A 26,349-nucleotide genomic window follows, 5' to 3' on the forward strand; every position below is an offset into this window, starting at 1 on the left:
TCTCCGAATAAACAACATCAACATATATCTAACGTACGGGGACCTAAATGTTATCAATAATTATGCATTGCTAAGAAAAATTGTTGAACGCCTCATAGAACTCAATTAGGACTTCAGTATAATAAACTATTTAAACCAGAATACAACAGCGCTTCATTACTATAGAAAGTGAGGGTGGTGGTGAAATTGTAGCTACATATAAAATATTGGGTCATTGTTTATAAGTACACTGGTCGTATTTACTTTACATTATTTATCAACACACCATTTATGCCTTTGTAGGTAAACAAAAGCAGGTTTAGGAGACAAAATAAACTTTGGATTTTTGTAATTTAGATTTATTTGATTATTTATGTCCAATCTACTGCTCCATTAATTTTAACGGGTATATTTTTTCTAATTAGTACAGCATCTATAGTACATATGTACATAGTGTAGACATATAGGCACATATTGTTATCAATGTACCACCAAATTGCTTATCAAAATCTCAATTCTATGTACCGATTGCGATATAATCCCTTTATCGCTATAATATTTGGCGATTTGTTTTCTTTGTGGAACAAGATATGGTTTTCATATAAAATGGTAGTCAGAAACTCCGATATTTTATATTATAAAATTAAATACAGATTGTGCTCACACAATGGGCCCGTTACTAATATTAGTTACAGCTGTATTAGCTGCCTCCTTTGCTCTTCCGACTGACTTGCCAGAACCCGGAGATTTCGCTCATTTACTCAATGAAGATGAGTTCGAAGATTATCTCGACTTTTGGCTGCAAACAACACAACCTAAATGGGCGAACGAGACTGTAATTGAATCACGCAACGGTAAAATATTTTATTTTTAAACACCTTTCATGATTGCTGCTTTTTATGACACAGAAGAAGCAAATGATCAGTAACAGATGCGTTGCCACTTCCTGGATGTAACATGATCGCTTTGTATAGGTATAAGTGGTTTGACATTTAAAATTTTGAAAATTACAGGATGTACAATAAGAGTTAACGGTGACCTCGGACAACCTCAACCCGTGTACATCCACAACAATGGTTACCTGACTCCTACTGGTAACACTGGACTTATACATTTGAGCACTGGCGAACAAATCATCGTTGCTTGCACGGGCTCGGGCCGCTCAATCCAACATCCCAATGTCGGCACATCGATTGCAACTGGCGTAAGTAATACCTACTTAAACGGTTACGTTTTTACTTTATCGATCCACATTTTCCATTGTAGTTCACGTCAACAACTTGCGAAACCTTCGAGGAGATTTGTTCTAGCTTTGTTGAGATAGATGTATGCACACGTCATTTATGTAGAAAATGGGCAAAGGCGTCGCCAGTCAATTGTCCAGGGCAGCAGCTGATACGTTGATTTTAAAATTTCTACGGGGCATCCCTCTAGTGACGCCAAAAAATAGAAATCTAATGTGTAAGATTTTTTTAATGGGTATGAAGTTAACCTGATCTTATAAATCGCAATCATTAATTAAATACTCAGTTAATAAAAGTTTTGAGGAGTTTCGTTGCCCAGATATATTAAATGTCAGAATCAGGCAAAAACCCACTTGCGTTTACTTTGAACATTTAAAGATTTTATTAATTATTCTAATTAGATTTTATATATTTCAATAATTTATTTCTCAGACAGCAACGTGCGTCAACAACGCGGTTGTCTCCGGCGCTGGCTGGTTAAACGGAAATGGTGCTCTCGGTGAATTAACTTGCTCCAGTCATTCTTACCATGAAGCTCTTGCAACAACTGATAGGTGCTTCAATAATAATCTTGTGATTCGGTAAGATTTGTTCATATTATTACTAATAAATAGTAAAAAAGTAACTGTTAAATCATAAATAAGCGACCATATTTAAGTACACACCAGGACCACATGGAAGAATAATATTGAATAACAAAAAATCCCCAAATTCTCATGTGAAATATTGTGAAACATAGTTTGAGATCCTTTTCTTTGGTTAATGGCATCTAAAAGTTGTACTCTTTTTTTTAGAGTTGGTTTTACGGTAAACCAAGTATTTTACCCACTATATTGGTCCTGCTTTGATCAGCAGCGATTAGAAGTTCTTTATGTATGGTATGAACAAAATCCTCAGAATTCGGTACATCAAACTGGCGTCGATCGACCCAGCTGGCTAGGTATGTTATAAAATTTATATTTGTATAATCTATATTTCTATAATATTCTTATTTGGAGACATAACTTTTAAAACAATTTATTTAATTATCGTTACAAATGATTAAATAATAATCTCTTATAAGATCAACAATATTTAATAAAATACATTTAGCTTTTAAATTGTAATGTGGTTCGATGATTGTAAATGTCTAGCACACAGTACACAGTAAAAAAATATCGATTTATTAACGATACTTAACTATGTTTTCAGCGGGAAGTTTCTTCCCCGGTGTGAGCATCAACAATTTATACACACAAGTTACTCAAAAAGCTACGATAGCTGGACTTGTAGGCCAAAATAAAGCTGAAGAATACATAACAAACACGCAGTTCCTAGCCCGTGGTCACCTAGCTGCAAAAACAGACTTCATTTACGCCACCGGTCAGCGCTCTACATTTTATTTCATCAATGCAGTTCCTCAGTGGCAACCATTTAATGCTGGCAACTGGAACTGGCTTGAACAGGTACATTATTCAAATGTATTTACAAAAACAGTTACGAATTCCATTAGCCTTATTACTGTGTATTACAAACAGGTACGTACGTCGTCGATTTAAAATTTGCTGTCCCTAGCTTCGCTTCCATATCGTTGTGTGATTAGCTGCTTATTCATAAATTTACCCAACAATGGCACTCCATTCTTGGGTAAATTTCTATTACATGGAACGTTTCTGAGCAATTGGTTCCTATTACATGGAACGTTTCTGAGCAATTGGAACGTTCCCGTTCGCATGCGCTTCCTAGTCGCACACGACTGCCGCACAACTGGTGCAGCTCGAAACGCGCCCTTTGATCTTTATGCATTGTCAACTCCACAGAATCTCCGTGCTCGCATCGGTGCAGCTGGATACAACACAATTATATTCACGGGCAGTTTCGGAGTCACACAGTTAAGGAACGCAAATGGCGTCTTCGTTGATATTTATCTACATCGAGATAGCAGCAACAATCCTCAACTTCCAGTACCACAATATTTGTATAAGGTAAGTTCAGTAAATTAGTTCAGTTCAGCCTTCCTATTCCTATACACAAAGCAAACTAGACACATATAGCACATATCACGATGATGTTATGGTTTGTACCATTTGTATTATAACTCCAGATATTCTCTGGAGTCATTCCCAGATAAGATTAAATCTCTTCCTGAGTGCGGCCACAGGTGCGCTGCTATCATGACTAAATTGGAACGACTCAATAATAAGTGTGTTTCTCTTAACTTTAAAACAGAATACAACAGTACTGCTGTTATTAGGTAGGAAAAGGTGTGGCGATAGTGCCTCCAGAGTCGAACCACAATGGGTTTTGCCAACTTAAAAATCACAATCTAATACCATCTTGAAAATGATGCAATTAAATCATATCATTTACACAAAATTGAACTAAGCACAATAAGAAACTACAATCATTCAAATACATTTAAGGACTGTTATCATTTGGTCTTGCAGGTAGTGTATGACTCTAGTCGAAGACTTGGTACCGCTTTTATCAGCATCAACAACCCCTATTATAGTTTAGCGGAAGTTCGCGCTCTGCAGTTCTGCACCGACAGATGTCGAAACAATACCGCTTTCAACTGGATCGGGTGGCAGCCCGACCGCATCGACCTCGGTTACAGCTTCTGCTGTACTGTTGATGAGTTCAGAAGAGTTGTTCCTCATCTTCCAGTATTTACAGTTAACGATCTTCTATCTTAGAATTATATAATTATTAAAGTATTTTTTAGTTTTATTGTGGATCCTGCACGAGATAGTAACAGAAATATTTTTCTGGATAACCTCACTAAAGTTCTATCCCTGTAGTTCTGGGACCAGAATAGGGCTACGGTATCTTCTGCCTGTAATAAGAGGCGACTAAAAATGAGACTTCTGGGATAGCGGGCGGCAAGAGTAGGAACTCGAACCATCTGGCCAGCGACCCTGAGAAGAACAGCGGAATGTATGGCCGCATTTTTACATACGAGGTAAATATGAGGTTCGTCTAAATTATGATAATGATATAAGTTATATTCAAATAATAGTATTTATTGAATAAAACTTGTGCCTTGACGTAGTATAAATCGCAAATATCAGTGGGCGAACATTAAAACTGTCGGGCCGACTGAATGTGAATTATCGCAAACTATTTTGGTAAATTAGGAATTTAAAGTCTTAATAACCCAAGAAATAATTTGGGATCACATTTTTATATTAATTTTGTTAAACAAATGATACATAATATTATACCATTACTATGAACAAGGTATTTTATCTATGCAACGTGAAAAAAAAGTCTGTGCAAAAAAGACGATAATATTTTGTCGTGACAGTGACAGCGACTTTACATAAGGTGACGTCATGACATAAGTCAAGTTGAAATTAATGTTTGTGGTACATGTGGATTGTGGACTGTCGATTCAATTAATAAATACAATATTTTTAACATTTTAGGTTACTTGAATATAAAAGTAAATATTTAAATCAATTCAGATCTCAGTTTAATGTAAAATACATTGTATAAATTAATTAATTCTTCGAAGTGACTTATTTTAGTCTATTGACATCTGTTTACAAATTAATAATCAGTGTTTCGCATCGTTTTTGTAAATTTTTACTAAATTACTAATAATGGCCGACGAATCAAATCCTATTAATGAGGAGGATTTGAAAGAGCTGAAAAATCGTATGAATATTATTGCTCAAGCGGACCCAGCGCAATACCACAATGACTTCTCATTACGGAGATATTTGAAAGCCTTCAAAACGGTTGATAACGCATTTCAGGTAATTTTTTAATAGTTTCCCTGACTCTATAAAGTACCTTTATATTATATACTAGCTGACCCGGCAAACTTTGTACCGCCTCAAAATCTATTTATCAAATATATTTCATAGCATATAAAATATAGCCTAAGCTATCGTGGATAATGTAGTTTTCAAATGGTAAAAGATTTTTTAAAATCGGTCCAGTATTTTTCAGCCTATTCATCAGCCTAATCAAACAAACAAACAAAGTTTTCCTCTTTATAATATTAGAATAGAAATAGCAAACGAGTGTGCACCTGCATATTATTTAAAAAAAGAAGATGATGATAAGTGACCACTGTCATCCATGGGTAGATACCCTCGATATAGAACAGGGTTCTATATATCCTATAATCTACAATCAAGCATACCCAACCTGAGGTTCAATATAGATGTCACTTCTAAGGAATTGAAATATCCCATATCAGTCTCTCCCCTTACCTCATCTTTCAAACCAAAATGCAACAGCGCTTGAAACTGTTATTTTTAATTTAAAAAACATGTTAATAATATGATATGAATAGTTTTAATAATTATTATCCTATATATTATTCTTATATTTTACATACTAATTAAAGTGTACTTAAAATAAATAATGTCATAATATTTACATATTTATATTTTAGGCGATACTTAAAACCAATAAATGGAGAGTGGAATATGGAGTAGCAGATTTGGAAAACAACAAAGAGATCATAGAAAAATATGGAGACAAAGCAAGGGTGCTTCGTCATCGAGACCTCATTGGCCGACCCATAGTGTACATACCAGCCAAGAACCACAGCTCCAGTGACAGAAATATTGATGATTTAACCAAATTTATTGTATACTGTTTGGTGAGTTTATTGTAATAATCATATTTAATTATGTATTTGTTACTTAATAAGTTTTGATTATTAGCGAATTATTAATAGACATTATACATTTTAATAATAATAATAATAAATGTTTATTGCCATAATAACACAGTTTACACAAAGCATAAATGTACATTTTACAGTAATATTAATATGACAAAAGGAATTCAGCTCAGCATTGCTGTCTCAGAATCCGGGATTCGAGTAGCGCTGTTTTTCAGCCGCTCCTATAATCCCTGTGATGTTAGGTGGGAGAAGAGGATCGCCAGCCGTGGGGCATCTCCTGGGTTTTAAAATTCAAGAGTGTATGTGTGTGTGTGTGTGAGTGTGTATGTACGTATTTGGAGGTTAATTAATGTGCTTAATTAGCATTAAAGAACTCCTTTATTTTTTACTTGTACAGTGTTTTATTTGATACATATTTTGTTAACTCTATACTTCCCTTATGTGTAATTGTTATTTCATTTAAAAAAGAAAATTTTCGAATAGTACATAAGATTGGTAATTAAACAAATCCAATATTTGATACAGCCAGCTATTATTTACTTAAATATAATAGACTTATAAGACTCACAGCACATCTGTTTATAGTCCCAGACAGACTGATCGCAGATGCTAACACAACAAACAAAAAAAAATATAAGAGACAAATTTCCAACTCTACTATTAATGTCATAAAAAATAATGACTATTTCTTTATAGGAGGATGCAAGTAAAAGATGCTTTGAAGAGGTTGTAGACAATTTGTGCATTGTGTTTGACTTGAACAACTTCACCCTTTCGTGCATGGATTACCAAGTACTCAAGAACCTTATCTGGTTGCTGAGCAGACACTACCCAGAGAGGCTGGGTATCTGCCTCATTATCAATGCCCCTGCCTTCTTTTCAGGGTGTTGGGCTGTCATAAAAGGCTGGTATGTATATAGCTTCATTACTTCAAAGTTGCTCATATTTCACTGGCTTTGCTCTTTTCAGTCTTACGTTCATAAAGTTTCGTTAATGTAGTAAAGGTTATGTATACATCCACCCGAAGTTTCATGTTGTATAAGCATGTTGTACCCATATACCTTAAATATTAAAGGTAGTTGTAATTAGTAGACTAAACCTTTGTCTAAAGACCTCCCGATGTGAATCATTCTCTAATGTGTCATTACTAGTTACTCTTGTTTGAGGTTTCAAACTATTCAACTGCAAATAAAATGTCTATGACTTTTTTTTTAAATTAATAACAGGTATCCTCTGTATGCAGAAAAATACTTTTTACATATATTTAATATTCATAGAAACAAGTTTTTGTTTTGTTACTAAAATAACAAATTAAATAGAATTGCTCATATTCATCTTAATAGTAGTATCCTAATCTTGAAATGACAGATGGTTTTCTTATTTTTCAAGGCTGGATGATAACACAACAAGCAAGGTGCAGTTTGTTAACTCTGAGATGGATCTTTGCCAATATCTGATACCGGATGTCTTGCCTACTGATATGTGAACTGTAAGAAGTACTTTAATTTTTTATTTCAAGATAAATTTTATAACCTTAACCACCAATACTCAAGCCATTCCTTTGCATTAATAAAATTTATTTATGTTAATAATTATTTCAATATATTTATTACTTTATTGAAATAACTATTATGTGAATAAATTATTATGTTATTGACTAGTCAAATAGTTAACATAATTATATCATGTTATAGCTCAATTTTTGTATTATCAAATATTAATTTTATTTTATATAATCTTTTTTTTTATAATATAGGAGTAGCAGACGAGCATGCAGTCCACCTAATGGTAAGTGACAACTGCCGCCCATGGACATCTGTAATCAACACCAGATAGGATTAGATATTTCTACCTGAGGTCGGCCACAGATGCGCCGCTACCCCTGAGGACTAAGCTGGAACGCCTCGGAAAAGTATGTCTCCCTTACCACACCCTTCAAAACGGAACACAGCAGCGCCTAACACTGCTGTTATTAGGCTGAAACTGGTGTGGCGGTGGTGCCGCCGGAGTAGAACCACAAAGATTTCTACCACCTTCAAATCATATTATATAACGCAACCATTCCCTGTAAAGATAAATGTTGAAAATTACCAAGAGCTAAAAACTTCTTCTACTTTTATCTACTAAAAAAAGAAGTTATGTTTAAAACATAAAATATATTCAAAATTTTATCACTAAATAGTTGTACTAACAATTTGATGAAGTATTACCGAATTTTAATGTTTACGTATGTGTTTATTATCTTTATGGTGTATGGTGTAAAATTATAAAATATTTCAAGTTGAATAATATGTATGTGTGTATTTTATGCTAGATATTCTGGAGTAAGAACTAAATGTTACTTATATTTATGTAGTGTATTATTATAATAATAATTTATACATTACTATCGTTATTTTATGTTTACCAAATAATGTTAATTTTAAAATAAGACATTTTTTATATTTCTCCATTTATTGTTTTGATCAATTTTGTTATGAAACTTAGACCAAACTTGAAATGTACCTAATATAACTAATGCCATAAAAATATTGTTTTAAGCTATCCCATAGGTAAAATTTATTAATGAGTAAGTAGAACATAATTATTTTACCAGTATCCTGTATTATATGGTATGCTTTTGTAGTAAAAGAATAGAGATTTAAGCATAATAATGAAACTTAAAAGTTATTTTTATTATATTACTTATAGAAATACTTTTAATATGGTTAAGTACAGTTTTTTGATCTTCATAACAATATTGGTTTAATGTAACTGAGCTCTTAAAACTTAAGATTATTTCATTCTTAATTATGAAATATCACTTCAAGTGATACACTTACATACGTATCAAAATACAGTAAGCACCATTGTTTCCAAGTGTTTCCGGTGGCGTAATTGACCCAATATTGTATACAATCATCGTATCTATATATTCTACAATCATGAATGTTCTTACTATGTTGCAAGTAAAACAAGTTAAGGTTACTAGTCTACTTTACTTTAAACATTCTTATTATATTAAGGCTAACTTTATTTCATAATAACATCTACATGTTTTTTAAACTTAAGATACAAATATGTAGAGAAGACAGGGTAAAGCTGTTTGTATTATACATAATATCATATTATGCTAATTTTATTAATGTTTTTTTCATAATTGCCTAAAACACTTTAAACGTTGCATAACCATTTCGTTTTGTGTTATTGACATATTGAGAAAATCAGTTTCTTGCCGACTACAAATTGCTAGTGTCCAAATAAAAATTGTAAACATCAATTCTTGTTTTATTCTGAAACCTTATTTCTGTTTTTAAATGTAGGAAAAATTAAAACTATTCAGGAAAATCGCTGTAAATATGAACAAGTGACTTATTGAACTTATTTTTTTTAGTAATAATAATTTATTGTTAAATTGCCCATGACTTCTTCATTTGCCACTTTTCCATTTAATTAAATTTCTCGAAATGTACAATCTAGAAACTTTATATTCATTAAGTCACATCTTTATGTATACATACAATATAGCTAGCTATAGATATAACTAGCAGACAAGCATGCAGTCTACCTGATTTTAATATCTGCATCAAGACATCTGCAGTCAACCTCATACAAGACCGGATTCCCATTTGAGGTCGGCCACAGATGCACCGCCACCTCTGAGGACCAAGTAGGAATGCCTGAAAATGTAGGACGCTCTTACCACACCCTTCAAACCAGAACACGACCGTACCGCTCATACATCTATAACCAACTCTATATAAGCAAGGAAGCCAATCACAGATGCATTACCACTCATGAGGTCTAAGAATGTAGGTCATTCCTCACTACCTGCCAGGGTACCACCGAAACGTGAGAACTGTTTCACATTAGAAATAGGTGTGTGGGGGAAACTACCTACTCTTCGAACTATATAGGTTCTACCACCTTTCATCCATTAATGCGTAAGGGTTGAAATAAAATAATGCTTTTACTATATTTATTTATTTTCCATACTGAATTTTATAAAACAGTTATACAAATAAAATGGCTGTACAATTCAAAGCAAACTACTCAATCTGAACAAATTATGTATATATTTTTATACTATTGCATACATTGTACTGTACTGGTTCGGCAAGGTTTTGTTAAACATGCAAGATAAAGTAATCCCTATCAGTTTCGATATAATAGTAATTTTATATTACTTTAAAATTATGCATACACTCATAAATGATTCGTAATTCTCATTACCAAACTAGTTACATCAAAAAGTTTTAAAACCCAATACTGTTATTTTCTTATTTCAAATTAATTTGTACAAGCAATATTAGTATTTAATTTCAGTTAAAATTTATACTTGTGCTTATTGAATTTGTATAGAAATTTCAAATCAGCACGTCAACCAGTCATATCAGCACTCAAATATGTATATATTTCCAAAGGTACATTTATTCAGCTCTATAACTGGCTTAAATCATATTGCTCTTTGCTTTTATTTATTTTCAAAATATAATTCGGTTTCTTTCATAATGTATATGTCCGACGAGTAACAACCTTTAAATAATGATTTTATGTAGCATCATAGACGCCGAAATTAGAATGTCATGAAAATTTATGAAACAACATATTATGGTTTTATAATAAAAATATCACAAACTATATAATTATTATAAGATTACTAAAGGAATGGTACGTGACATGTCTTGACAATAATAAGGGAAAGGTCAATTATGAAAGACATCAAGAGAATCGCACATAATACGTCTTATAATATTAATAATACTTACTTATATTTTCTTTTGACCAAGGCATAGCCCCCTTAAAAGAATATACTTATTCAAAATAACACTATTCATTCAGTCGCAATTATGTTTATAAAATAATATCTACACTTTTTTTTACACAAAACCCTTATTGTGTGTACAACTTGGCACTTTTTGGATCAGAAATTGTTATATCTCAACAAAGTGGCATTAACTTTTATTTCCTACATGTTTTACAAATGAAACAGTGGGACGGTCATTTATAGTGGCATGTACTCTTGTTTATATGATTACAGAGGCTTTATTGTTATATTCATTGTACGATGTATAGGGAACACAAACATCCCATGTTTTTGAATTTACAAAAACACCTTAAACACATATTAATAAATCCATTTGTGCATTATGACATTACAGAAACAGACATTTTTCCGTTACGTACAGATATGTTTATAAACGAACACAATATTTTATCAGATTTATTTTATCTGAACCAGAATCTCTATTTACTACCTGTTGACTACTTGTCAATAACAATGTTGCTAAATTATGACTAGGTAAACTTATCGTAAAACATTGTCTTTGCAAAAACGAACATAGGAATGTTTATAAAAACTTGCAATATGCATAGTGACACTAAGACTGAATAACATGAAAACGTAAAATAGCGTACAAATAATTAATGCGGAAATTTTAATATTAGCAATCAGTTAGTAGCAATTGGACCATAAATAATAACACTTAACACATACAGTACATTTAAAAACGTCAGCTTTTCATCAATTTTAGAAAACGAACACACGTTAAATATAACTTTCGTAATTATTATTTTTAAATCAGGGCTAATATAATAGCTAAACCAACCAATGTCAGCATTAATCAAATTAAATTGATTTAATCAGAAACAATTTGAGCCCTTCCAATAACATCGATCATATTTTCACATAAAGATTTGATAATTGACCCTTATAAATGAGCTAATTAGCCATGCATAATTTTTTTCAAGATTGTTGCATTTTACCCAATGTGGTGTATTTCATGCAGCAAACAGGGATAGTTTTCAAATTTATTTCAAAATATAAAATACCCTTTAAAGGTATTCGGATATCGACAGACTACTCAATGAAGTTGGCATACAATAATGAAACCACGAAAATAAATGTACTCATAAATTCCTTGCAGTTACAAAAATTTACTTGCTAACTCCCTTCATCCCGGCTTAAAATTGCATTAGTTATTTTAAAATATAGCTTTGTATATTCTTAGTATACGGCGACATTATAAAAAAATCGCTGACGATTTTTTGATAGTGAACGTATTATATTGTACACAAACAGAATAGAGACAAATTAGATTTTTCTTTTGTTTAAAGCAAGCAGTCTTTGCAATCAAAAAGTGATGTTCAGTTACGATTCGTAAAGTAATACTAAGTTACCTAATATGCACTAAAGTTTCTTCACGCATTATTACATAATAATGGATTAAAGTATATATAATGGATATGTTCAAATTACATAATTATACTATAATAATTTGCAATACTACTACATAATGTGTTAAGAATCGATGTGGACTTTATCCTTTAAATACTTAATTTATCATATTATATACAATGAAATCTACAATGATTAATGATATGATATTTAAAAGTAGGTACGTATTCATTGTTTGTACCCACCTAATTGAGAAATGCGCTAACTAGCAGATATTGATTATAAAGCGTTTCTCCTGTTTGTCTATGAATGAAAAGCACGGACCACATAACCATTTCACAATTCGCACAATTTTGCCTTTAAAGTCTACTTATAATATGGATGGCAGCCATTTGTCGTCAACATATTGAAAATGAATTTTCGGAAATTATTTCAGCTATGTGGTCTATAAATTCTAGTCTAGACGCGTCGTTACCGTTTGTTTAATTGGTCATGATGTGACTTTGTTTCTTCTAACATATAGATCATTTTTGATACGGTGTGGATCATCGCAACATTGAAGAGAATAAATTGGAAATATCGTTAAGAATTTTCTAGTGGTTTAAATAATTTAAACCTTCCTGTTACATGCAAAACTGAAAAAAATGTCACAAAATTTCATTCATCCTATATATAAATTTTACAGACACAGTATTAATTACATAAAATAAATATGTATATTCTTTATGTATAAAAAGATGGTTTTTATTGTATCACAGTTTTTTAATTAGACAAACAGAACAAAGCCTAATTAATCTACAGGCGAGGCGGTTAATTAGAAAATGGAAAACAATTCCTTGTTTCAAGTCTTGTATTAGAATATCTACGCTAAATTCAAGTTAAAAGAGGTTTTTATGCTCTTTTGTTTTAAATACGGATACCATAAGCGTAAATTTTATCTAATGAGAATGGTGTCATGTTGAAATGTAGAAGCTAATACTGCCGCAACCTATGCGATGTTTAGTAATTTAAATAGTGTATTATTTTCAGTAGTCCTAAATTTTTCTATTGTATTTGAGTAGTTTACTACGATTATAAACTGTAAAAATCTAGGCGAGTTAAAAACATGTATCATTGAAACAGTCTTATAGGCAAAGAGTATATGCAAAAATCATCCTTCGAAATTATTTTCCGCGTAAAATTTTCAGATGCACGATCCAGGTCTCTTTTAGAGAATTATAGTTAAAAATTCTTTTGTAATAACGGTTTCTACGAACAACTTGCAAATTGACAAATTCTATTGTTTACCGTTCGTATTCGTTAAAAATATTTTATGTCTCTAGATTTTGCGTCATGGAACAGAGACACGAGAAGCTCGATACAGGCGCCGATCAGTTTCGTGTACACGCTCCTCCTTGTCTGCACGCATATAAGTTAATTCGAGTTCCAACACCTAGACGCATAGAATATTTTTAAAGGATAAATCCGGATAGCATTCTAAAGGCCTGGCCACACAGCCACGCTCACGCCGCGCTAGGGCGTTAGCGCTAGTAGTAAATCCTGATGCCGCCGAGTTGTATTGTACTGAGCTACTAGCTGTCTCACAGAGCGCGTACGCGTACGCGCGTGCTTAATTTTTCCATACAATGACGCTTGTATGCAAATATGTAAAAAAATACATTGCCCGGCGACAAGAACGCCGAGCGCCGCGACAAACGTACGCGTACGCGCTCCGTGTGACCGCTCAGTAGTAACCCCGTACAACACAACTCGGCGCAAGAGCGCGGCGTCAGGATTTTCTTCTAGCACTGACGCCTAGCGCGGCGCTAAAATACGCGTTCTGCTTGGCCGGGCCTTAAACGAAGGTGTCTTCGCATCGAGTAACTGCAGCGGCGCTCCGGGGCGGGGGCGGGGCGGGGCGGGGCGGGCGGTCAGACGGGCTCGGCGGGGGCGGGCGGGGCGGCGGGCGGCGGGCGGGCGGGGCGCAGCAGCTGCAGCAGCAGCCGCAGTCAGTCGGCGAGCACGGCGTTGGCGACGCCCGCCAGCTCGTCCTTCAGCGCGCGGAACGACGGCCGCTCGTCCGGCGCGTGCCGCCAGCACAGCCGCATCACCTGGAACCCCACGACGACATCGAAACCAATGTTCACGCACAAATCACGGTACTCATGCACATATCGGCACTGATATACTCGTCCACCTAATTGCATGTTTCGAATACATATAAGTGCACACAAGAAAAATGTTAATTAACAAAAAAAACTACTTTCATTTTAGGTTAGGTTAATAATATGAATGTTAATATTGCATTAACTAGTCATCAGACCAAAGTACCAACTTTGAAATCCTAAATGAGCATGACGATTTTTTATACTACTTGTAGTTATTTTATAAATTTAAGCGAATACTGTTCTAATCAATTCTAACACTGACAGCACTATATAAAATACATTCCTTGATATAAAATACAGATAAAAAATGACTTACATTATAAATTTCGTTTAGACATCCTTTAGGTTTCTCGAGCACCTGCCCCCTTTGAACCATTTCAACGACTTCCGAATTTTTCATTCGTCCATAAGGTACCTTGCCACATGTAAATACCTCCCACATTAAAACACCTGAAAATGAAAAAAAAAAATTAAATTCACTACTCATTACTCTGTAGGCAATAATTATTATTCTTTATTCATATATGCTGTGGCTACCATGATGAACTTAATTATTAAATATTATTTCCAATTTGAAAATGATTAAAATTATGATCTTCAAATGAACACAAAGATTAAACTGTTTTTTTTCTTTTTACAGAAAAAGTAAATAAATAAGAAAACACAAATCAATCCAACTTATTCTATAGAAATAAGCATTATGTGCAGTCTTACTCATATCCTATTTTGGCCGATTTCTATAAAAACGGCTAAAACTAAAATGGAATACAAGCACATTTAATACTCTTTACAAAAAAATAACGAAATTAGGTAGAACTAAAATGGTTTCAACAGGAAGACACCAGACTTGTTGGTAGCCTGTAGCATTCTTGCGCTTCGACGGAAGGGTGTAAATGGCGGCTGACATACATATGAGACGATTATCTTAATCCTCAATTTATCGATTATCTTAATTGAGTGACAACAGATCAGGCATAGGCTTCAACTAGAACTCCTGTATCCTTAGTATAAGTTTTTACGTTTTTACAAAAATGACTGTTTACGTATTTGTTTACATATTTCCCATACATTTCCAATCAGTTCTGAAACAGTCCGCTAGGGGCGCCGACTGGAAATGTATGGGCAAAAAAACAAAAGCAGTCATTTCTGTAAGAATGTAAAAACTCATACTAAGGGTACTGATCTTACCATAAATCTCACAAATATATTTTTCGTGAGGTTGATTGTACCAAACATAAACATACCAAACGCCCAAACGTCAGATTTAGATGAGAAGCGGGTGTAGTTGAGCACCTCCGGCGGCGCCCACTTGATGGGGAACTTGGTGCCGCCCGAGCTGGTGTACTGGTCGTCCAGCACGTACCGCGCCAGGCCGAAGTCTGCCACCTGGAAACCGGAGTAAGCAAGGAGCCGGCGAACAAAAACAGAACTTTTAGCGCTTCGGCTGCAGTTTTGCAAAAATCCCTGGGGATAACGTAATATCAAAATATTATTATACGTACTTAGATTATTTTATAATTACTACCGCTTGTGGAACATATTAGAAAGCCATAGTGTTTTCGGTTATAATCTGGTCAAATTAAATACAGTGGTACTTGCTTCATTTATCCACTTTTGTAATTATCATACATATGAAATCGCTTCCACAAAACTGCGATACCGAAGCGCAACTGGGCAGTACCTTAGAAATGCCACCGAATCTTTAATGAATTTAAATTTATTGTTATTTTTGTATCAACGGAAATGTATTTTTACAGTGCTATATTTATTTATGATACATGATAGACATAAATAAACAACTTATTATTCCAGTCATGAATCATTTGAATTGTGAAATGTATGAAAATACCAGAATCTTATGATAATTACATTAAAAACAATTTTCGTAAATTATAACAATTAATTAACAATCTTTACTGTAAGACCATAACAAACTCATTTTTTAATTCTAGATATATTTACATACACAATAACAATGTTAGAAATAAAAATAACACTAAGTTTCGCTAAATTTAACTTTATCAAATTATCAGAGAGGTAATCCTAATTTTTATTTTTATTTCCTTTTTACCATGAGATTCCAGTACATTAGAAAGCATTTTCAATAATGAATATAGCATTGCTAACAAAGTCAGAGCAATGTACATCATGCTAACTGTTATATCTATTGTAATTTAATTTTATGCTATTAGGTGTACATAAACTGCAACGAGCTTTAGAAACTATACTGCTGTCTCCGCCAGTCACCGCCACCGGACTCCATGCTGAAGGCTTCTTCACAGAAGATACGACAGGTATTTAATACTACGAACGACTGACTACCAATGTAACGCGGTGATGAAATAAAATAATTTACAAAGATTTCCCAAACATTAAATAATGAATGTTATGTGCTATTGATACATTGTTGCTCTCGTTAGTAGGTGCGTATTTTCATAGTCAATATAAAAACAAAGTTAATATTGGAAGTAGTTAATCAGCATCTAGAAATCACAATTAACAAAAATACACATTCACAAATATTTGCAAGTATTTGCTACGAGAGTTAACATGCAATATTATAAATTAATTTTATGTCACACAAAAGCTGCGCATACATCACACAACGTGGGCCGATTGTCTGTACTGACTTAACAGGTGTGTTAAAGTATAATATGTTTGCAAAACTCAAAAGTGTCCTTAACACAAAAACAACCAACTTATTAAGAATAATTCAAATATGTAGAAGAAGGACATTCTTAAATGTAAATATCAAATCTTCTAAATATTTATATCCATCCATCCACCCGAAATATTAAAAATAGGCCACACAAAGCTAAAAACACTAGAACCATCATATGATAAAAATAGGCATCGAATTCAGAACCTCCTCCTTCAAGTGAAATAGGTAAAAGATCTGTTTTTGTTCGCCGGCTCCGTTTTTGTTGTTTCTAAGATTTATTGTGTGAAACTATGACGGTTTTAACACGCGCTTTTACACACAATTGAATTACAAACCCATAGTAATTCAATTAAAAACAACTAAAATTACTAAGCTTACCTTAACAACATTTTCATCTCCAACTAAGCAATTTCTAGCCGCTAAATCCCGATGTATGTAATTTTGTCTTTCTAAGTAAGCCATTCCTTTGCAGACCTGAAAAAATAAATAGACATTTATAATTTACACAGATAAGTTATTCTTGCATTACAATTAGGTAAGTTATGAACGGTGTATGTATTTAGAATAATCTCTATTTTTATCTGTATACTTCTTACTTTCAAAGTAGTTTAAAGAATTCTACTTTTTCAGACCCAAACTGATCAGACGACTGACAGAATCATACTAATTTTTTAGATAGATTTATACTTTATTAGGCCGCTTACCCTAACAAGTGTTAAAGTTCTATTTTTTCGCAAGTATGTTTATTAATGTTCTTTATGTTTAAAATATGAAAAATTACACAATTCATAATTACAAGCCAGCGATATATGGATAGCAGGTGTGAATATAATAATATGTACATAAACATCTATATATATTTTTAATCCATAATACGCACAAGGATTACTTATTTTATAGGGTGAATAAATAAGTAGGTTACCGGGTTTTTTTAACGCACACACGTAACTTGTGAATGTTTAAATACCTCTCTCGCTAAAGAGTGTAAATCTGCCAAAAAAACTGTGCATTTTTGATTTTTTTAAATAGAAGAGTAACAGACGGGCAAGTTGTAGTTGAAGGTAAGTGGCTGCCCTCTATGGACATCTGTAATCAACGCTAGTATATGTCTCTTTCCACACCCTTTAAACAACACAGCAGCGTTTAACACTGCTGTTATGAGGCAGTAATAGGTGTTGCGGTGGTGCCGCCGGAGTCGAAACACAAAGGGTTCTTCACGTACCACGGTCGAACCACGAACTTTATAAAAGAGCTACAATTTTTATGGAACATTGAGAGATGACGTATTGACCAATTTAGAAACAAATGACGTAATAAAATAATTCGCCAAGTACGAGTCGAACTCGCACATGGAGGCTTCCATACCACCAAACGTTTATTAAAATATGTTTTATTGTTCTTATTTGTATTTATTATAATAGCAACGTGTAAAAAAATCAAGTGACAGACGGACAAACAGCGAAGTCTTAGTAATAAGGTTCCGTTTTTACCCTTTCGCTATTTGTCCACAGCACTACCGTCACCCGAGCACCGCCATCCCGGCTCGGTGACGGGGCGGTGAACAAACGACCTTTGGATACGGAACCCTAAAAACGCATTTAGTTTGAAACCTACGATTTTCAAAGCAGTGATAGCCCTTTGTTAAGAGACTCGGTCTCTCGATCTAGAGGTCCGTTCAAAGGTTCAAATTCCAGGCCTCTGATTTTTCACAGTTATGTGCGTATTAGAAATTAATTATCACTTGCTAAACGGTGAAGGAAAACCTCGTGAGGAAACCTGCATACCTGAGAGATTTATAAAAAAAAAACTCTCAAAGGTGAAGTCTACCAATGCGCACTTGGCCGGCGCGGTGGACTATGGCCTAATCCTTCTCATTACGAGAGGAGACCCGTTCCCAGCAGTGGGACTGTAATGGGTTGTTGATGATGATGATGACTACGATTCCCAGGTGCGAGGTACCTGTATGCACATGTCGAGCAGCACGGCGGGGCCCAGCTGGTCGGGCGCGGTGCGGCGCAGGTAGTTGAACAGCGAGCCGTGGCGCAGGTACTCCGTCACGATGTAGATCGGCCGGTGCTTCGAGCACACGCCGTACAGCTGCACCAGGTTCTGGTGCTGCAGCTTGCTGCGAACATCGCATTATCACGCTTATTAATATTGGAATCGTTTACTGCACGAATGAATTACTCCATCAATCACATAAAAAATCATAATTTTTGAAGAGAACTATTCTTACCCATTTGTAAGCCTTTTGTTGTAGCCTAATTAATTAAAGTATATAAAATACTTTAATTAATTAGGCTACATCTACGCATTTATACGCCATCATTCATGTAAAAAATGATACATTTTTGAAGAGAACTATTCTTTCTCATTTGTTTTATATACTTTAATTATTAAAGCTACATCTGCATTAATATTTTGTACAATACTTATTTAACATTTACATTACAGGGGTAAAAATAAGATTTAGTTTATGCACAAGTTTATAAAAAATAGTGTCTGATCAAATACTATCTATGTCCCCTAAATGCTTAAATTGAAGTAATATCGTTCAGGTTTAATTATTGTACGTAATATCAACTATAAAAAAATATAAAACGGTTATACATAAACCAGGAACAAAAAACAGGAAATTGAGCTACAAGAAATTTAAAATGAACAAAGGGGCCCAGGGGGGTTTAAATCCAAATATCCAAGAGCGAAGCTTACTTACGTCATAACCTTCGCCTCGTCGATGAAGTCGTCCTCGGACATGGTGCCCTCCTTCATCATCTTGACGGCGGTGTCGATGCGGCCGCGCCAGCGCCCGCGCCGCACCACGCCGAACTGCCCCGCGCCCAGCTCCTCCAGCAGCACCAGCTCCGACGGATCGATCTCCCACTTGTCTGTCGGTGGTTAAACGGTCATTTTTTGAAGTGACTTCTTTAGCGGTTATGCACTCTTTGTGATGGGTAAAAAAATGTTAATCTCGCGTCAGACCTCAGGTCACGTGACGTGATCGAAAATTCGCAGGACTGTCATGTTCGTGTGCTTTCATATACTTTTACATGACATGATAGTACTTTTATAATGATAATTAATTAAAGCAATTCGTACAAAATTATTCCTGGAATGGTTAATTACAAAATATCAAAAATGCACAAAGTTAATATTCAAGTTTTCAAACTTCGCATGCACACCCGGAATGCAACCCGTTGTTTTTTTTTTTATAAGTTTTTGAGGGTGAGAGAACCTTTTGTAATTCGAGTCCAGCGGCACCTATTTCTGCCCTATAACAGCAGTGTTAAGCGCTGTTCTGTTTGAAGGGTGTGGTAAGGGAGACGCACTTTCCTCGACCCGTTCCTATTTAGTCCTTAGTACTAACAACGCATCTGGGGTTGACCGCAGGTATCTTGTCAAGGGTTCATTACAGATGTCCATGGGCGGCAATAGCTACTTATTAATAGGTTGACTGCATGCTCGTTTGCTTCTGTATTATAAAAGAAACGATAAAATATTTAAATTACAGTACAAAGGACTTCTTATTTCAAAATGATTATGAAATCATGATATGATACTCGATTTATGTCTAAGGGAGTTTGTTTTTTAGCGTCAATGAAAGAACTATACGACTCATGTGCGTATTTTACATACTTATCATTGTTTAACGAGTTACTCGACAGATTGTTCGCAAATATCTAAATGATGCATAACAAGTATAAGATCACTTCTACGGCTTTTACATACTTATCATGTTCGCCAAGTTACTCGCCAAACAGTTCACAAACATCAACATACCGTGCGAGAGTCCAGCGGTGGGCGGCGCGGGGCGGTCGCAGGGCGTGGTCTTGAGCCGCGAGCACAGGCCGCCGCTGTTGTGCTTGTGGTAGTTGATCAGCTCGGGGATGCTGGGGCAGCAGTGCTTGTCCGACAGGTAGAACTCGCCGCGCGAGTTCTGCTTTATGTGGTAGTGTTTCGTTTGAGGATGGTTTCTGAAAGGTTGCAATAAAAAAAAATACTGATAACCAGTCTACAATTTATTGATTGTTTTAAACATTTGTAGAAGCTACTTTGTAAGCATAAATAAATTTATACCTGTGACAAGCAGCCCCATTCTTCCATTACACAAACGTTGTTAATAATAACAATAGACTAAAGGATAAAATAAACAATAGACTGAGAGATCTAAATTGATAATACAATATTATAAACTTGACAACAATGATCAAACCAAATATTAATTATTATAAGAGTTTGACAGAGAAGATCCCGCAAACATATTTCTAACGTTAAGCAGTTCTTGCGCTTCGGTAAAAGTGTGTGGATTCCGGTTGACTTACATACGAAACGAACATCGTAGTCACCAGAAATGGCAAGACATCTGTGATCGGCTTCTGATAGAACCCTCATTCTATATGGAATTTAACAGATGATGCCGTCCACAGACATTTGAATCAAGGATAGATTTAGATATTTCTACCTGAGGTTAGCCACAGATGCGCTGCTACCCCTGAGGACTAAGCTGGAACGCATCGAAAAAGTACGTCTCCCTTCAAACCAGAACACAGCAGCGCTTAACACTGTTGTTTAAAAATCTTGTAAAAAACTATTTATCATTTAAATTCCCATATGCTTCATGAATAGTTATTACTTAATTTTCAGTTGATTCAACGTGCAATAGTTGATACTTACACTTTGGTATATAGCGAGAGCGTGTACATGCCCTTGATGGAGGAGTTGCGCACGACGAAGCAGCCCTCCTTGTCCTCCTGCTTCAGCAGCGACTCGGTGCGTTGGCGGGACATTTCGCCAACGTACCACCTGCAAACATTATTGTTTTATGACATTAAACGACCCTATATACCTATTATGTACTTATTATTTCTTCGCCTTTTCCTAAATATTTGTCTGAAAGTATTTGTCACCAGTCACAAGCATGAGCGTAGCTACAGCTTTGTTAAGGGCAGGGGGTTCAACGCAATAACCTAGTGCGGTAGTACGTTCTAGGTAGAAATGCGCAGGGATCTAAGACTCTCACGAATAAGTCAGCCAAAAAACAAGTCATGAGTAATAACTAGGCTCATAAATGTAATGTAAGGTTGCGTCCAGAATAAATAATCGTATTGAGTTTCATTAAATAAATGGGCTTTTTAATTGAAACCAATAATTAAATTATTCCATTGGAACAAGATAAACTAATTGGAAAATGTTAACTTACTCGTATTTCTGCAGTCCTATAGTTTCCTTTTCTTTAACATAATTGCTTGGAATGTATCCAACTAACCTGAAAAGAAGGTAAGTCTTAAATCAGAGCAAAGCATATATTACGTACATTTAGTTACTTATTCGATTTATTTATTTATTATACACAAAATACAGCAATAAAACATTACAGAAACTCTTTCCAATTCGTTTTAAAGCTTTCAATGTACGCTCCTGCCGTATAGTGGTACATACCCGTTTCCATCTTTTACTTTCCACCAATGTTCCTGTGAATCATCGATTACTTCATATTCGGCGCCCTGTTAACGAAATATTTACGTTAGTCATAAAGCTAATACTATAATATTAATAATATTAGTTAGTATTATAAAACATTATGGATTTACCTTTTCAAGTGAGAGGTCGCCGCTCTCGATAGCTTTGAAGGGATATAACGCTACCACAACTTTGGTTCTTTGCTTATCCTAGAAAGAAGAATATGCGATTCAAAACAAATGACTTTATTAGGTATATCGAAAAGTGTCTTGGGACTACACAAAATAAATAAAAGGTACAAATTGTCAGTCACATTTTCCTTAAAATATTTCTGGCGAACCGTAAGGCAATCGGAATAGAACCCCAGCGGTCATGTATTAATTATTGCATTATATCAATGTTTTATAACTCATAAAATCTCTTATATGATTAAAAATTGAAATAAATAAAATTATTTTAAAATTACCTTTGGCTTTGCCGTCGGAGTAACGGGAGGTGCGCCGCCTCCCCCGGGCATCGTGACAACGGCTGAAAAAATAAGGTTTTTATATTTTTTACGACATTTTTAGTAATATCTTTTAAAACAAAACGTGTCTTAACAACATATTTTTCATCGTTTGACTGTGATTTCTGCCTCTATTAAACATAAGTGTAGAACTACGCTATTTTAAATCGCAGTGAGGGTAGTAAGATTTATATAATTTCCAACTCCTTCTTTCTCGTCCTCCTTCCTTAGTTCTTCGATGTAGCAACTGAGATCATGACAGATGTCATGTCCGTTATTGATATTTCCATCACATATAAATTTTTAAAAACCTTGAGGCCCTTTTATTATTTCTAGCACGAAATTTTCCTTCAAAAAACTAATAATAAGTACTTCAGCTGTTTAACTCAGAGACTGTGTTGAGACAAATACTCGCTATTATGGTAAAAATTGTCGTTGGGAGCAAAGGTTGAAGGAAGATGAGCAATTTTGTAATGATGAATTATAAAAAAGAATACAGACAGTTATTGGATATATATGACTGTATCACATGCATGGTATGACACCTGCTGGGATAATACTTTACGCCCCGTATCTTTTTGAAGTCAAGTATAACTTTACCCATATTTTGCGTCTTTCTGCCTTATCGTTAGACTAAATATTTAAAAAAATCTATAAGAATTCAACCTCAAAGTATCTACAACTTTAATTTCACTCCTGCAATTGAATAGTAATGGTATAATGTAATCAAACATATTTTTCTACTGACACTGAAATATCATAGACGGCCCTGGTAAAAAAAACAAATGATCGATGACATGACATTTATGTGATTATGATTTGGTTCATAATAGAGTTCCATTGGATTGGTCGAATGCAAGTCAACTCGCCTGGTGGAGTTGTGATCCTTCACCGAACCAGTCTCCACAGGCAGACTAAGGCGGCCGCGGCGGTGAGCCCCGGGGCCTCTGATCCTAGGAGGCCTCAAAATGTCTACAAGTTCCCTAGCAGACATTTGTACAATCGTGTAAAATAAGATCAACTTCTTAAAACTGGAGGCCTCATTCAACATTCAGCCCCAGGCCACATTCAACACTGACCGCGGACGAGTGTTATTAGTTATTAGCGTACCCGTGGTCCCGACAAAGAGCGTTCAGAGGAACACCGTGGGGTTTTAGCCGGTAAGAGTCCGGCATATCCTCTCCACTGCCCCCGCAGCTGAGAGGAACCCATGAAGGATTTCCCCACGAAGGAAAAAAAAAGGCCACATTCAACACATCTGCCCCGGTTCCGACGAGCTTAGCCGCCACTGCTAGTCTCCGTTCCGCCTACAGACGGTAAAGGAGAGCCGCATTGCGTCCAACAAGAATATCAAAATACAACAGTTTGAGGATATGACACAACAAATAAATTGTGAATGGCCAAATATTTGGCAAAGCGTTAAAAGGGATCTGCGGTTATATTAATGATAAATACGATATTATGACGAATATATGTATATTGATGAAATAAAAAGGAAAATACAATAATTATTATTAACAATTACTTAATAACATTAGCAGTAAGGAGTCATTTTCTCCATATCCCTAAACATACTTTAAATAATTCGATATCTCAAATTGAAGCAAGTGTAATCGCGTTGCATTGAATTTGTACTTTTTTATTTTGACTTTCGTGAATTCTGCGAATCTGTATCATTTATGTGATGCAAATTTATATTTGTCCACTTAACGGCACAAGATAACATATTCCAAGCGTTTAATACCTATAATATAAAAATGTTAAGTCTCATTCGAAGCTCAACTTTATAATTTGTGTAATCAATCAGCAGAATTGGTATGAGGTTATCAAAATTAATTTATTATCTTTACTTATTTGTAATCTGGGAACCGTCGCAGTAGCTTTTGTCAGTCAACTGAGACTGTCAGTAACAATACCCAGATTTAGGTACTTGTTTAAGTTGATATAAACCTTTTAATAATAATAATACTATGTTCATGTAAACCCATGATACATAGTTCTATAGCATGTGGTATTACGCCACAGACTGGAAGTACGAGAACGGACACCAAGAGCCCGTGACGAAAGAACACCTTTGAATGTGGGTACTATATTATACGTGCATGTATACGTATATAACATAATGTTTACAATTGCAGGGCTTCTATAACAGACATAAAACAAAAGAATATCCTCCTATCCTGTCGAAGGGAAGTTTCCTGTTAGTAGATAACAAGAGGCGGTCTTATTTCGTCCTAGTAAGTTTTCTGTAAGTATATAATAAGAGGCAATCTTATCTCAATCAAAAATAGCTAACTTTTCAAGCGATGGTAGGTAAGTGGCACATTTTCCACCCAAAAAGTGTTATACATATATTTATGTCCGACTAACGCTAAATGGAGTATCCATAATTACATATGAGGAAAGACAAATTTTACTAGTAGCCATCGTTGCTTTTTACTTCCTACTAAATTATGAGTATTTACATATCCACTTGTAGATTAACTGTAACTTTACGTTATTTACAAAAAATGCCAGTGAGAGATATACTTTTAAATAACCATATTCTTTAGTTTTATAAATGTAGATATAAATATATAGTTAAGTAGGTATTTATAGGTAATTATTTTTGTATACAAATTAAAACAAAAAATAAACACAACGCAATACGGCGACACATGATCCAAACAGCTTCCACACATTGAACCGCACAAGATAATAAAAACCCAGGAGCAGGAAAATTTTGCACATATAAACTCCAAATCACAGTTTAACATTACACAAACACAGTAATTTACGGACACCTGATCAAGACAAGAAAGTAAGTGCAACGAAACGAGTGAACGCAACCGGTGGCTGCGAGGCCATCGCAATAAAAAGGTCAGACTATAATTCGTACCCTCTAAGGCCGGAAGAAACGATGACAACGATAGACATGGTATTTTAGATTTCTTCTTGGTAACCATGGGTTCGTCTTCCGATTTATTTTGCAACATGAGTGCAGCACTTCACGGCCGGACGTCCGCGCGCGACACCTCACTCCGACTGTCGTGTCGACTAACGTGTCAATGTACCGTGTCGAAACTAAGGCCAGCTCCACGCTTATACAGCCTTACACTCGCCGGACGCGCAGATTTGTTTATTACGACTTTTCTTTGTCGCGAGGTTCCCCTCTCGACTCCGTGTTCCCGTTTTTTTTTACATAGAGAACTACATAATAACAGGATTATAAATAGCACACAATAGGTACTTCTGGTCAACATCTCTCAATTGAAGTCAGATTTTAGTACCCCACGGTGACACGTAATTTCGTTAGCAAAAAACATGAATACAAAAAAGACAAAATCCTTGTCATCCGATGCATCTGTGACTTATTAAATGAAACCCATTATCATTTTTATTCAACGCATCTGTATTATTTTTAAACAAAGACAGGATACATATGGATAAAAAAAATTAGAAAAGTTATTCAACCCGCATACCCGTGGCAAAGTCATATGAAAGTCAAAACCAAGTAAGAAAAACTATTACGAATACTACTATTTAACAGAATGTGAGACTACTTCACACGGAGTCTCTTACGTAATATATG

At 34.8% G+C, this 26,349-nt stretch overlaps 3 protein-coding genes across 8 annotated transcripts in view; 2 read left to right on the forward strand and 1 right to left on the reverse strand.

Moving 5' to 3' along the window:
- The first annotated feature begins 646 nt into the window (after positions 1-646).
- Positions 647-3,898, forward strand: LOC140751563 (salivary protein Tsal2A-like). Its single transcript, XM_073085487.1, has 7 exons — positions 647-833; positions 993-1,183; positions 1,656-1,804; positions 2,018-2,163; positions 2,415-2,668; positions 3,023-3,187; positions 3,650-3,898. Exons 1-7 carry the CDS (start codon positions 647-649, stop codon positions 3,896-3,898), a joined length of 1,341 nt encoding a protein of 446 aa, XP_072941588.1.
- A 690-nt stretch (positions 3,899-4,588) lies between these two features.
- On the forward strand, positions 4,589-8,078 carry LOC140751703 (uncharacterized). Of its 2 annotated transcripts, XM_073085716.1 has the most exons (5): positions 4,589-4,963; positions 5,611-5,820; positions 6,544-6,755; positions 7,237-7,336; positions 7,604-8,078. In XM_073085716.1, exons 1-4 carry the CDS (start codon positions 4,808-4,810, stop codon positions 7,331-7,333), a joined length of 675 nt encoding a protein of 224 aa, XP_072941817.1. In that variant the 5' UTR covers positions 4,589-4,807; the 3' UTR covers positions 7,334-7,336; positions 7,604-8,078. The 2 variants fall into 2 exon arrangements, with proteins under 2 accessions (XP_072941817.1, XP_072941816.1); XM_073085715.1 differs by lacking the exon at positions 7,604-8,078 and having other exon boundaries at positions 7,237-7,596.
- A 1,716-nt stretch (positions 8,079-9,794) lies between these two features.
- Btk29A (tyrosine-protein kinase Btk29A) overlaps positions 9,795-26,349 on the reverse strand; it is a 29,688-nt gene continuing 13,133 nt past the window's right edge. For 4 of the 5 annotated variants that reach the window (XM_073085884.1, XM_073085886.1, XM_073085885.1 and 1 more), the window contains 12 exons: positions 22,740-22,801; positions 22,405-22,482; positions 22,253-22,317; positions 22,014-22,079; positions 21,488-21,616; positions 20,594-20,787; positions 19,530-19,701; positions 18,773-18,938; positions 17,192-17,287; positions 15,396-15,537; positions 14,468-14,601; positions 9,795-14,094 (listed from right to left, as the gene is read on the reverse strand). In XM_073085884.1, the coding sequence (XP_072941985.1) occupies positions 13,993-14,094; positions 14,468-14,601; positions 15,396-15,537; positions 17,192-17,287; positions 18,773-18,938; positions 19,530-19,701; positions 20,594-20,787; positions 21,488-21,616; positions 22,014-22,079; positions 22,253-22,317; positions 22,405-22,482; positions 22,740-22,801 (1,406 nt within the window). In that variant the 3' untranslated portion in view covers positions 9,795-13,992. Of the gene's footprint in view, positions 14,095-14,467; positions 14,602-15,395; positions 15,538-17,191; positions 17,288-18,772; positions 18,939-19,529; positions 19,702-20,593; positions 20,788-21,487; positions 21,617-22,013; positions 22,080-22,252; positions 22,318-22,404; positions 22,483-22,739; positions 22,802-25,656; positions 25,823-26,349 lie in introns of those variants that run through there. The other variant, XM_073085887.1, reaches the window with a different exon arrangement.

Source organism: Epargyreus clarus, unplaced genomic scaffold (genome assembly GCF_041222505.1).
Source record: "Epargyreus clarus isolate Ecla_fem2 unplaced genomic scaffold, WU_Ecla_fem_2.2 ptg000023l, whole genome shotgun sequence".
NCBI classification, from domain to species: Eukaryota; Metazoa; Arthropoda; class Insecta; order Lepidoptera; family Hesperiidae; genus Epargyreus; species Epargyreus clarus.

Excerpts from the sequence above, each read along its gene's own strand:
- LOC140751563 (XM_073085487.1), top strand. The coding sequence starts at position 647 with ATGGGCCCGTTACTAATATTAGTTACAGCTGTATTAGCTGCCTCCTTT. Across the intron at positions 834-992 it reads TGTAATTGAATCACGCAACG|GATGTACAATAAGAGTTAAC; the intron begins GTAAAATATTTT and ends TGAAAATTACAG. Across the intron at positions 2,164-2,414 it reads CGATCGACCCAGCTGGCTAG|CGGGAAGTTTCTTCCCCGGT; the intron begins GTATGTTATAAA and ends CTATGTTTTCAG.
- LOC140751703 (XM_073085716.1), top strand. The coding sequence starts at position 4,808 with ATGGCCGACGAATCAAATCCTATTAATGAGGAGGATTTGAAAGAGCTG. Across the intron at positions 5,821-6,543 it reads AATTTATTGTATACTGTTTG|GAGGATGCAAGTAAAAGATG; the intron begins GTGAGTTTATTG and ends ATTTCTTTATAG. Across the intron at positions 6,756-7,236 it reads TGGGCTGTCATAAAAGGCTG|GCTGGATGATAACACAACAA; the intron begins GTATGTATATAG and ends TTATTTTTCAAG.